This window comes from Arachis ipaensis, chromosome B3, assembly GCF_059453495.1.
Source record: "Arachis ipaensis isolate K30076 ecotype BB chromosome B3, ASM5945349v1, whole genome shotgun sequence".
NCBI classification, from domain to species: Eukaryota; Viridiplantae; Streptophyta; class Magnoliopsida; order Fabales; family Fabaceae; genus Arachis; species Arachis ipaensis.
The window spans coordinates 29,378,462-29,390,617 of NC_142438.1; the positions used below are offsets into that span (position 1 = coordinate 29,378,462).

At 34.0% G+C, this 12,156-nt stretch overlaps 1 protein-coding gene across 1 annotated transcript; it reads left to right on the forward strand.

Annotated features, from left to right (window-relative positions):
• The first annotated feature begins 227 nt into the window (after positions 1-227).
• LOC148570156 (uncharacterized) lies at positions 228-2,391 on the forward strand. The gene is made up of 4 exons (XM_088506875.1): positions 228-524; positions 648-833; positions 919-1,833; positions 1,918-2,391. The coding sequence occupies exons 1-4, from the start codon at positions 228-230 to the stop codon at positions 2,389-2,391; spliced, it is 1,872 nt and encodes a 623-aa protein (XP_088363001.1).
• Positions 2,392-12,156: the final 9,765 nt, after the last annotated feature.

The following is a 12,156-nucleotide window of genomic DNA, read 5'->3' on the forward strand; positions in this document are numbered from 1 at the left end:
ATAGGTGGGAGGTAGGGACACTTTATGCATCCAGACAAGAGTTTAAGGAGATTGTGCTGGCATATGCAGTTCATACGGCTAGGAGCATCAAATTTAAGAAGTGTGATTTGGTCAGGGTTAGAGCTGTGTGTCAGAAGGACTGTCCATTCTGGCTCTATGCACATAAGGTTGGGGATGAATCCACCTGGCAGTTAAGAAGCTTGAACCTCTAATACACCTGCATGAAAATGCACAGAGTTGGGATACTGCACACTAAGTGGCTTGGAGCCCAATTTAAAAAGAAGGTAGAGTCTAATCTGAGGATTAAAATAAGGGAGTTACAAGCAAAGGCACACAAGAAATGGAATGTTACTGTGACCAAGTCCATGGCAGCCAAGTCAAAGCAAGAGGCACTAAGTCAAATTCAGGGTGCATTTAGGGAGCCGTATAGAAGGATTAATGACTACTGTGCAGAGATTCTAAGGGCCAATCCAGGTTCATCTGTCAGCTTGAAAGTGATTAAGAGCCCAGACTTTGCCCAGGAGGTCTAGAACCCAGAATTGATGAACTATTGTGTGTTCTAGAGATTGTATGTCTGCTTCAATGCATGCAAGAAGAGCTTCCAACATGTTAGACCCTTTATCAGTTTGGACGGGTGTTTCTTAAAGACTCCTCAGGGTGGCCAGTTACTCACTGCAATAGGAAGAGATCCTAATGACCAGATCCTTCCTATTGCTTATGCGGTGGTTGAAGCTGAGACCAAGGATTTCTGGGTTTGGTTTCTGAGACACTTAGCTGATGATTTGGGTGCTGATAAAATTGGAAAGTGTACATTGATGTCGGATCAGCAGAAGGTAAACATTAATTTGAAATTGTTTGGGCATTTTATTACTTATGGTTAATACTATACTAATTAGTTGGGTTACCTTTTTGATGCAGGGCTTGTTATCAGCTCTTGAGGAAGTCATCCCTGGTGTGGACAACCGATACTGTGTGAGGCATCTGTATAACAACTTCAGGAAGAAATTTCCTGGATTAGAGCTGAAGAATCAAATGTGGAGATGTGCAAAGGAGATGAAGGAGAAGGAGATGAAGACAATGAGATTCAAGAGTGAGGATGCATTTCGGCACTTGAACAGCATTCCACCCAGGTTCTGGTCCCGTTCTCGCTTTTCATTTTATTCAAAGTGTGACTCCCTTATTAACAACATGAGTGAGAGTTTTAATGCTGTGATAGTTGAGGCTAGAGGAAAACCAATTGTCACTATGTTAGAAGACATTAGAGTGTATATTATGACTAGATGGGCTGCCAATAGAGTTAGGATTCAAGTTTACCAGGGTAACATTATGCCAACGATATTGAAGAAGCTAGAGAAAATGGTAAAGCATTATAGGGACTGGAGGCCATTTTGGTCAGCTGCTAGTAAGTATGAGGTGATGTGTGGGTTAGACAAATTTGTTGTAGATCTGGCTGCTTGTGAGTGTTCGTGTAGGAGGTGGCAGATGAGCGGGCTACCATGTCCTCATGCCATTAGCTGCATAACATTCAAAGGTTTGGACTTGGAGTCGTTTGTGGATGACCATTACAAGAAGGATGCTTACCTGAGGTGCTACCAGGAAGTTATACATCCTCTGAATGGGCCAGATCTGTGGGAGAGATCCCAATATGATGATGTCATGCCACCACCATATCGGAAGCCAAGTCACTGGCCAGTCAAGAAGAGGAAGCGGGGACCTGGGGATGATGATAACAGAAGCCAAACTCATCTCTCCCGTAGGGGCCAAACACAGAGGTGTTCTAACTGTGGTGCTCTAGGTCACAAGAAATTAGGTTGCACAAAGCATAAGAAGAAGGTATCTTCCTTTCTGCTATAGTGTTCAGGTTGGGTTATATTTACTTATGCTAAACATGTTCCTTATTTTTTATTTCTGTCACAGGTCCAACCTGCATCTCAACAAGCTGCTAAGAGTCCAAGGAGAGGTACTAAGGTTGCAAGCTCACAACCCCCTGGCCAAACAGTGCAAAGAGGGAGACTTAGCAAGAAATCATGCTCTCAACCCAGCCCTGTAACAACTCATTCCAACACAGCAACTACTCAGCCCAGCAAACCAGTAACCAGGCCCAGGAAAATGGCATCTAGGCCCACTGATAATTCAACCCAGCCAAAGATTCAAACCAAAAATGTATCCGGGCCTGCACCACCTCAGTCCAACCCTAAAGCTCCTTCATCCCAACCTTTGCCTCAAAAGAGCAGTGCAGCAGCTTCCTCCACTTGCAAGAAGCCCTCACACAGTCAATCAATTCAGAAGAAGAGGCGTTTTTCTGTTATCCAGACTGGTGCACCTCATATCCCAATGCAGAAACTCAAGCTAATGGCAAAATTGCCTCCTAGTGCATGGGGCAATCTTTAAAGAGGATTAGTTATGTGTTTTGGCTGTTATGCTATTTCATTAGGTCTGAAACAATGTTATGTTTGTATTTTGTTATTTTGTTATTTTGTTCGATGTGGTGGACTGGTTTTAAGTTTGTTTATGAACTATGTTGGTCTGTGTTTTTTCTGTTTAAGTGATAACTACAACTCTGTAATTGGCCATTTTGGCTTATGGATGCTGCTGTGAACTTTTATAGTCAGTGTTTTAAGAATCATTGCTTAATGTTTTATCCTGGTGCACATAAATGTTCTTTACATGTTTTCAACACATTTTCACTGTTTCATGATTGAAAATTTGCACAACACTTTTATTCATACATTCAAACATCTTCACAGGGGATACATCACATAACATCATTGTAACAATAAAAGTAACAGTATCAAATAACCAAAACAACACACAAAAATCCTACAAATGATGTTCTAATCATCTCCTGATTAGATGCATTCCATATAGTTGCCTCAAACTGTATGGATTATGCAGCAACAAATAGAGAAACCCAATCCACCCAACTACCCCTAAACCAGCTACAATCCTCAGCTTCCATTCGACATCCTTCAAGCTTGTAATCTTTTTCCTGCATCTTGCAATCTCAGAATCCCGTAGCGCTCCTCCAGCTTTTGGGTCTGCCCACTTAAAGAAATCACAGCCATCCTGAACCTATCACCACCCAGAACTCATAAGATGAAGAAAACCCAGATGGAAAACCTCAATCTCAGAAATTACAGGCCAACAAAATACCTCATAGTAGACACAACCCCAAAATCGTCAGCCTGGGTTGTCCTTCGTCGTTGAGGTTCGAAGAATCGGCCTTTCCCCATGCCCACATACCATCTCCTTCACAGGTGTTCGAATTCTGCCCGATCTTGAACCCTGGGAAGCCATCCAATCGGCGTTTCTGTCCTCGTCCTCCCCTTCGTCGAACCCTAGCACAGCTTTCTTCCTCACAGCCTTCGACCCAACATCTTCTCCTCCTCCCTCTCCCACAGCGTTCCCTTTTATTATTAATATTATCATGATTAATATTATTATTATTAATTAACAAACAATTAAGGAGAATAACGAACTCAGGGGCAAAATTGTCCGTCGGACCATTTTAATACAACTGTCAACTTCGGGGACGATTTTGTTTAAAAAAAAACTTAGGGACGAAACAAATTTTCGACCCCTACGTTAGGGACCAAAATTGAACTTAACCATTTTATTTATTAAAATGAATATTTTATTTTCGTAATCAAAAAATGAATAATATTAGTCTTAAAATTTATTTTAATGATCAAATTTTATTAGAAACATCTAAAGGTATGATTTTTATGTGTAATAATCTATGTATATCTGTTCTTTTTTTATAGTGTCGTTCGAGGAATTTAAGAGTTTGTCAAAATATAGATTCTTACTAGTATTTTTACCCGTAATTATATTACGGGAATATAAATCTTTTAAAATTATGTCAGTTTTGTCCTGATATTATAGATTATAGCACAAAAGATTTATAGAATCAAGATACTTTTACAAAAAGATTGTAGAGGACAAAAGTCTCCGTCGACTAAGAAGACCAGGATCTCCGTAAATAAAAAATCAAATAATAAGACTTTTAGTTGTTATTTTCACGTGAAAGAGTTTGATTTATTACTAATAATTAATTTTAATATTTCTTATCTAAAATTTGAAACGATTTAACTTGTATACTTTTGATTAGTTGTTAAGTTTGTTTCACAAATAGAAATAATTAATTTTTATGCTTGTTATTTAAAAATAATATTTTTTCTCTCTATGTATATAAAAATATAATTGGATATTAGCATGAAAAAATTATATTGATAGTTATAAAATTAACTCAATAATTTTTTTAAACAATAGAATCTTGATTTTAACTTTTAATCATAACATTAGTATTCTCTCTAAATTAAATTTAATAAATATTTGAAAGAAGAAAAATAAAAATATAAATTAGAAAGATAAACAGTAAAAATTTAAAACTAAATAAAAAAACAAAAAAAAATGTATATAATAATAATAATAATAATAATAATAATAATAATAATAATAATAATAATTTTAATTTTATTTGAATTATATTATTTTGTTAATTTTATTTTTTTGTAGAACAAAAAGATAGAAAAAATAGAGAAGGAGAGAAAAGAGAGAGAAAGATAAAGATGAAGACTGAGAGAGGAAGATTATTAATTTTGAAAGAAAAATTTATTTTAATTATAATAAAAAATATCTGATAACACATTTTGATTTGTCAAATTACTAATATAAAATATAAATTACAAAATATATATACAGTGGGAAGAGTAGATAGAAATAGAAAAAGGGAAAGAGATAGATGAGAGAATTTAAGAAGGGAGTTTATTAATATTGGAAGGAAATATTTTTTCTCAATTTGAATAAGAGAATGTTATGTGATATATTTAGTTATTAAATTAGATAATAATATATTAATATATCAAAATTATATATAGAGTGAGAATGGTAGAGAGAAATAGAAAAAAGAGAGAGAGGTAGATGAGATAATTTAGGAAGAAAATTTAGTAATTTTAGAAGAAAATATTTTTCTCAAATTTAATAAAAGTGTCATGTGACACATTTATAATATAATATAATATATAACATAGCTATATTTTAATTTTAATTTTAATATTTTAATTTTAATATAATTAAAGAATGTCATGTTGCACATTTTGATTGTTAAAGTTATAATTATTCATTGATAATGATAATTATATATAAAAGGGATAGAGTAGTTGAAGGAATGAGAGGGATAGATAAAGAGAGAGGGAGGAGGGGAGAACTCTTTAATTTTGGAGGAAAAGATTTGATTTCAATTGCAATGAGGGAATGACATGTGGCACATTTTAGTTGTAAAATTAGTAGAGATGATGGAAGAAGGAAGATCTCTTTAATTTTAGAGGGAAAGATTTTATTTTAATTGTAATGAGAGAGTGACATATGGTACATTTTGATTGTAAAATTAGTAGGAAGAAGGATATACCAAAAAAAGTGACAAATATTTTATATAGACGACCTATATTAGTATTCGGTGGGTTCGTTTAATTTCAGCAATGTGCATCAATGATGACACAACTCTGCAAGATATTTTCTCAATCTACTATCAAGCCCAATCATATATGTCTATAATTGAGATGTATGTGAAGTTCGAACAATTACCTAATATGGTCGAAGAACCTGATCATGATTTCAATTGGGAAAGTTATAATAGTGAAAGCAAAGAGGAATATGAAGGCAACTACAATTTCGTTGATCCCAATACAGATGAGGAATAAGCGGATTGAAACGTTAAGTCAGACGTAGAGGACGTGACTAATGCACTAGCAAGTGAGCATCCATTCGAAGAGCCATCTTTCATGCGCGCTTTGGATCTCGATGCCATGAATGCTCCAGAGTTTCCGGAGTATGCCAATGCAGGTTTGTAGTTGCAAGCACCATATTTAAATTAGTAATTTGAATATTATATTCTTATATTAAGATATTGCACTGTCTAAATATGTTTTTACGGTGTTATTGCAGATCCACCTGGGGTCGTAGATGGTGAGTTTGTCATAGAGATGGAATTTAATTCTAGGAAGACTGTGATAAAGGCAGTTGAAGATTATACCATTCACAGAAGTTGTGATTGGTTTATCAGGGTTAGCATGATGTGAATAAAGTATTGTTGGGAGATTAAACAATACAATGGTAGCCATACCTGTACTAGAGCTACCATTTCTCAAGATCATTCGAAGTTGGACTCATACATTATTACAGAAGCAATTAACCCATTGGTAGAGGCTGATCCATCTATAAAGGTGCGATCAGTGATTGCAGATGTCGAATCGAAGTTTAACTATACGATTAGCTACCGCAAAGCATGATTAACTAAGCAGAAGGCACTAGAAAAAATTTTTGGTGGTTGGGAAGCCTCTTATGAAGCGTTGCCCACATGGTTTGAGGCAATGGTTAGTTAAGAAACAGACATCAGCAGCTGTCGAATATGAAACATTACCTTGTTATCGCAAGGATGAGTTGGCTTAAGATGTCAGGGTTCTAAATCGAGTTTTCTGGAGTTTCTACTCATGCATTAGAGCATTCAGGCACTGCAAGCCGAATGTACAGGTAGATGACATATACTTGTATGAAAAATATATAGGAGCGTTGTTGGTTGCAGTTTTTCAGGATGGCAACAATAATATTGTGCTAATTGCCTTGCCCCTTTCGAGAGTGAGACATCAGATGCATGGTTCTTTTTTCTTCGTCATTTGCGAACACATGCGGTGACGAAGAATGGAGTAGGACTCATCTCTGATCGACATGAGTCTATTAGGTCAGCTATTTCTCATTGTAATGGAGCATGAGAGCCGCTAAGGGCCATACAGATATTTTGCATTAGGCACATAGCACCCAACTTCTTGAGGAAGTTCAAGGCACAATTCATGCAAAAACTTGTGGTGAACATAGGTAATTAACGTGTTCTATTTAATATTTTATGCATTATACGAACATGTTTCCAAAAAGGGTTATTAATGTGTGTTTTCATTGTATCATATTTTTCATGTTATTCTAGGATGGTGGATGAATACGAAATCTGTTACCAACAGTAGATGAATACAGAATCCGTTACGTAACCACATTAGCTTGATAAAGCTGCCTTTACAGCCATTCGCTGTAGGTGCAACTTCAAAGTTCAACAAGCATTATTGCACCATGAGTCCGTGATTACTGTTGGTTGGCCCAGTAATTGATAGTCCATTTTCTTGAATTCCGAGAATCAAAACTACATCTTCTAAAGTGATTTTACATTCACCTATAGGGAGATGAAACGTATAAGTGACCCGATTCCACCTTTCTACTAAGACATTGATCAGGGCCATTGGTCCTGAAGTTTTTCAAATCTAAGATACGTTGTAAAAGTCAGCAACTCTTAGATAAACTTCTACTCTTTGATCATATAATTCTAGAATATATAAGTGTCTCAATCTAATTACTTTAAAAATTCTAAAAAAGATAACCAAATAATAATAATAATAATAATAATAATAATAATAATAATAATAATGCACTCGAAGGTGGACATCTTTATTTTCAATAAACAATTTGAATACATATCTATTAATATATAATAGTTAACTAGCCAAACAGTAAAACCACACACTATTTAACATTGTTAGATGGTTTCTGAGAGAGTGACAGGTGTCTCCCAAACCTTTTCTTTCTTTTGTGTTTTGCTCCTCAGCAAAAAGCCAAAACCTTTTTACCTGGTAGAAGGTTATCAAAGAAGATCTTTGTCCAATAGGTTAAGGAGAGTCAATCCAGCAGCAATCCCAAAACCACCATTTAGGGGAAGAAAACGGAAATGCTAGCTTCTGATTGGATGATTAGAGTAAACAATGGATTGAGAACTCATTGTCCCTCAGGTAATGAAGTAGAAATCTCTTCTGCAGCAATTTGAGCGCGATCTTTTACTTTCAAATCAGGATTTGAATACCAAATTTTGAGCGCAATTTTTTCATTTGAAATCAGAGTTCAAAATGACATCCTCAAGCGCCTCTACCACACCGAAGATACTCCTCAAGGTCTTTTCACTCACAATTTTTGTTTCAGTTTAGCTTTTGAGGGATTTATTATTAGCATTATTAATATTCTTTTTGTGGGTTCAGATATGATGGAGATGAAGGCAGAAATCGTGGCGATGCTGAAGTCACTGTCGCTGCACCCCTGGCGGCATTCCTTCATACCCCGTTGGATGTGCAGGAGTTGAAGGCTAACAAGGAAGAATTGCGAATAGAAAAGTTAAAGGACAAAGAGGAAGTAGAGGACTTAACTCAGGAAATGGCTGAGCTACGGTATCGAACTCTCATCCCTAGACCTCAAGCTTCATCTCTCCAACTCAAATAATCGGTACACTCCTATTTTATCGATACCCCATCCTTCATTTCTCTCTATTTTTTTTATAAATTTGGTTCCAATTATGCGTTTTATGATGTTGGGTACCCTCAAAGTTGGCAACTTTTTTACCTTTTTGCATTTTGCTCATTAACTGTCTATGACGAGCAATCCCTTGTGAGTGTGTGATCATTCATCCTTCACTAAATTCATTAAAGAATATGAACTTCATGTTGCTGCTGAAATCTGAGAGGTTATTTTGTCGGAAAAGTATTTTTATTGTGATGGTGTTGTGTATTCATTGTATCACCTTTGCTTATCATTTAGCTGCAATTTAATGATACATGCTTGCTTTATGATCAGTTGGTAGGAATGGACCTTTGGTGGATGGATGGAAGTGGTCAAGGCCTAATGAAAGGCATGCAGGACTAACATCTTGAAGGCATAAAAGATTTAAACAAAACAAGGTATACTCAAAATAAAATTACATTTTATTTTTTTAAAAAAATATGTTTTCTCAAAACACCTTCACTTTTGGGTGTTAATCATAGGCCAAAATGGATTGAGTTGAATTTGTCATTTTTCTGTGAATGATATGGATTGAGTTCTACTAATGTTTGGAGCAAAATTTATGTAAAATTGATGATTATGTCCAAGAACTAATAGGATTGCTACCTTTTAAATTGATGATTATGCTATCATAATTTTTTTTCTCAGCTAATAATTAAAATTAAGAAGTGTTTTCTCTTTGCCCCCAAATTTTAAAACAGGGAGAGAAGAAGTATGATATAGAGGGTGTGAATTTAGATGGAAAATATAAAGATTGGCAAAACAAATTGCATTCTGATTTTTACATTCTTAGGTCGGTCTGTTGGGATAACCTTCTTTGATATTTTTCCTTGCACTTTTTTTGCTTTGCCTCTTTACTCTTTGGTGAATAGTTTGAAAGTTTGTGTATTTGAATGAGTTATAGAAGAAGCTAATATTTTTTGTTTAATCCTATCATTTGTTTTGAAAGAAAGGGATTTCGATACAGAGCAATCTGCAAGGGTGATTGATGCATACTGTATGCTTAGCAAGCCTTTGACTACTAATTATATTGTTGTTATCTTCTTTTGTGGAATTATTTGCTGAAGATTGGTAATGAATTCGTTGATTACACTTAATGATGACCAGTTAATTTTTTTTGTTTTATTGAGTAATAATTTTTTTTCTTTTTTTTTTAACTGTAATAAATGTTTGATATCTATATTTTAAAGCAAATGTCACTGTTTCTTATATTTTACCCAGTTTTTTGTAGATTTTTCATGTTTGGTGGACAGAGTAATAGAAAAGAATTGGGTTGCTTTAGTTTCATCCGGTGATAAATTAGGTTACTATATTAAGTGATTAAATGTAAGTGTAATGGTGTCTATTGCATAAATTTTCTGTGTATAGATGTATTTGCATGTGTTTTATCCCTTTTTTTTCTCTTTTAAAGGAAATGTAAGTGTGTTTGTTTGAGTAACATTTACTTACTACATATGATTCTTTGAGGCCAAGTTTATCCATTTCCCTCCATCATATATATAAAATTTTAAATCATTTTATTGTGTTGAAATGACTTTAATTCCTTTTATCATTTAGGATATATATGTGTGCATTCCTAAAATTTTTATTCCTTAAAGAGATAAGATACTCTAAGGAGTACTTGGGTACTTTAAAGAGTACTTGGCTATTCTAAAGAGGTAAGATATTCAACGTTCATGAGAAATATTTCACTCATTTTTTTGTTTTGACAACTTCTTTTAAACATTCTTTATTTTCGTTGTAACACATTTTCTTTGTGAGAGAAAATTAATTGCATCCAAAATTTTTATTAGTTCTTCTCACAATAGCTTAGTATTTTTTCTTTCTTTCTTTTTGCCTAGTGTTTTATTTTTATTTTTCTTTAGTATATAAAGTGGATAAACATGATAAGATATGTTGTTATATGATATTTGTTTTATGCATAAAAGAAATTTTATATTCAAGTCTGTGCGACATAAGATGAGTGAGGAGTGAAGTAAATCAGTTTAAAAGAGCAGAATCTGTTATTCGCAAAAGGTTTAATATCCTTATATTGATAAAAGTGACCTTCTTTATCTTAATTAACTCACAATTTGAAGGTAAATTCTAAAAGAGTTTGCAACTGGATGATTCCTTTTATTTAAACCCTGACAGAAATAGTTTTCATAAGTATCATAGAATTCCTAATTCTAATAATTCAGTTGATAATTTTTATTTTCGTTTCTTCAATTACAAGAGCAGAAGAAAGATTTAGTCTTTTCCATTTGAGAATAACTATTACATGACTATAATTCAAGTAATAGATTGCTGACTAACATTAGAGTAGGGGATGCCTGTATCTTGACCATAGCAGTTAGTTGTTCACTAGAGCCACTTTTTTCTTCTTCTTCATACTGGTTTATAGCTTTATTGGATCAATAATTGAAGTTGGGCAAACTTATAACGTATATTACTATATGCTTTTTTAATATAATTGAATTCACCAATTTAGTTAGCGTTTGATTTTGAGTTTAGTTACTGCTTCAATTGCAGGTCTTCTTGCGGAAGGAGAAAACATTCAGTCAAGGCAGAAGAAGAAGGGGCAGTAGTTCGAAATTGGCCGGTGACTCAAAGGTTAGTCCATATTTTTATTTTCATTTCTTCAATTACAAAAGGATTAAAAGAGATTTACCATTTTCTACTTCAAAATAACTATTGCATGACTATAATTCAAGTGATAAATTATTGACTAATATAAGAGCAAGCCATCAGTGGATACCTTTATCTTGACTGTAGTAGTTAGTTGAACATGGAGTCCTTTTTTCTTCTTTTTTATATTTGGTTTATAGCTTTATTGGATCAGTAATTGAAATTGGCCAAAACTTATAATTAATGTATATTTCCATCTTTTTTTTTAATATAATCAGAATTCACTAATTTGGATTAGCGTTTGGTTCTGAGTTCAGCTGCTTCTTCAATTGCAGGTCTTCTTGCAGAAGGGAAACGAATCGGCCAAGGTAGAAGAAGAAGGGGAGGCAGTTGGAAGTTGGCTGGTGACTCTTCAAAGGTTAGTATAAATTAGAATCTCCAATACATGATTATTTTGTGCACCCCTGATTTTAAAGTCCAAAACTTTCCCACACCTAATCATTGAGAATCAGACGCAAAAGAAGAAGAAATAGTCTTGCAGGAAGGAAAAATTATTATTACACTTATTATTTAATGATATTTTTTTAAGTTTGGGAGTGCCATATTTGTGATTTTCAATTCAGTTGACAAGTTACATTGCATTTATTATGTCATTGTGGTTGCTCACCCTGAAACACTTATCAAGTATGTTATTTTATCCATAAACCCTTTTTTATAAAAATCAATCTTCCATTTTTTGTGTGTGTTTTTTTAAAAGATCAGCTCATAAATAATTTTTATTAATTATTTATCTTTTGTGTCAAATAGATACATTCCAATCAAAGAGATTCCAATTTAATATGATGGTCTCAAGAGGGAAGATGACACCGTTCTCTTTTGAAGATGATGTTGTTTCAGAATCCACACTGCCTCTGCATCAACTCCAACTTTTGAGATTTCTACATTGGAGGTACCTACTACTACTATTACACTTACTAAATTGAGACATTGGGAAATTAATCTATTATATGAAATCTTTTAATTAGTTTTCAGTGGATTTGAAGGTGTGTTTTGTGCAAAAAGAATTTAAAATGACTTATAAGAACTCCTTCATTTGTTGTGCATTTATTTGACTTTTGAGTTCTTTTAATAGTCTAAGTTGTCAAAGAAAATTGTTCTAGCATTTTTCTTATAGTGACTACT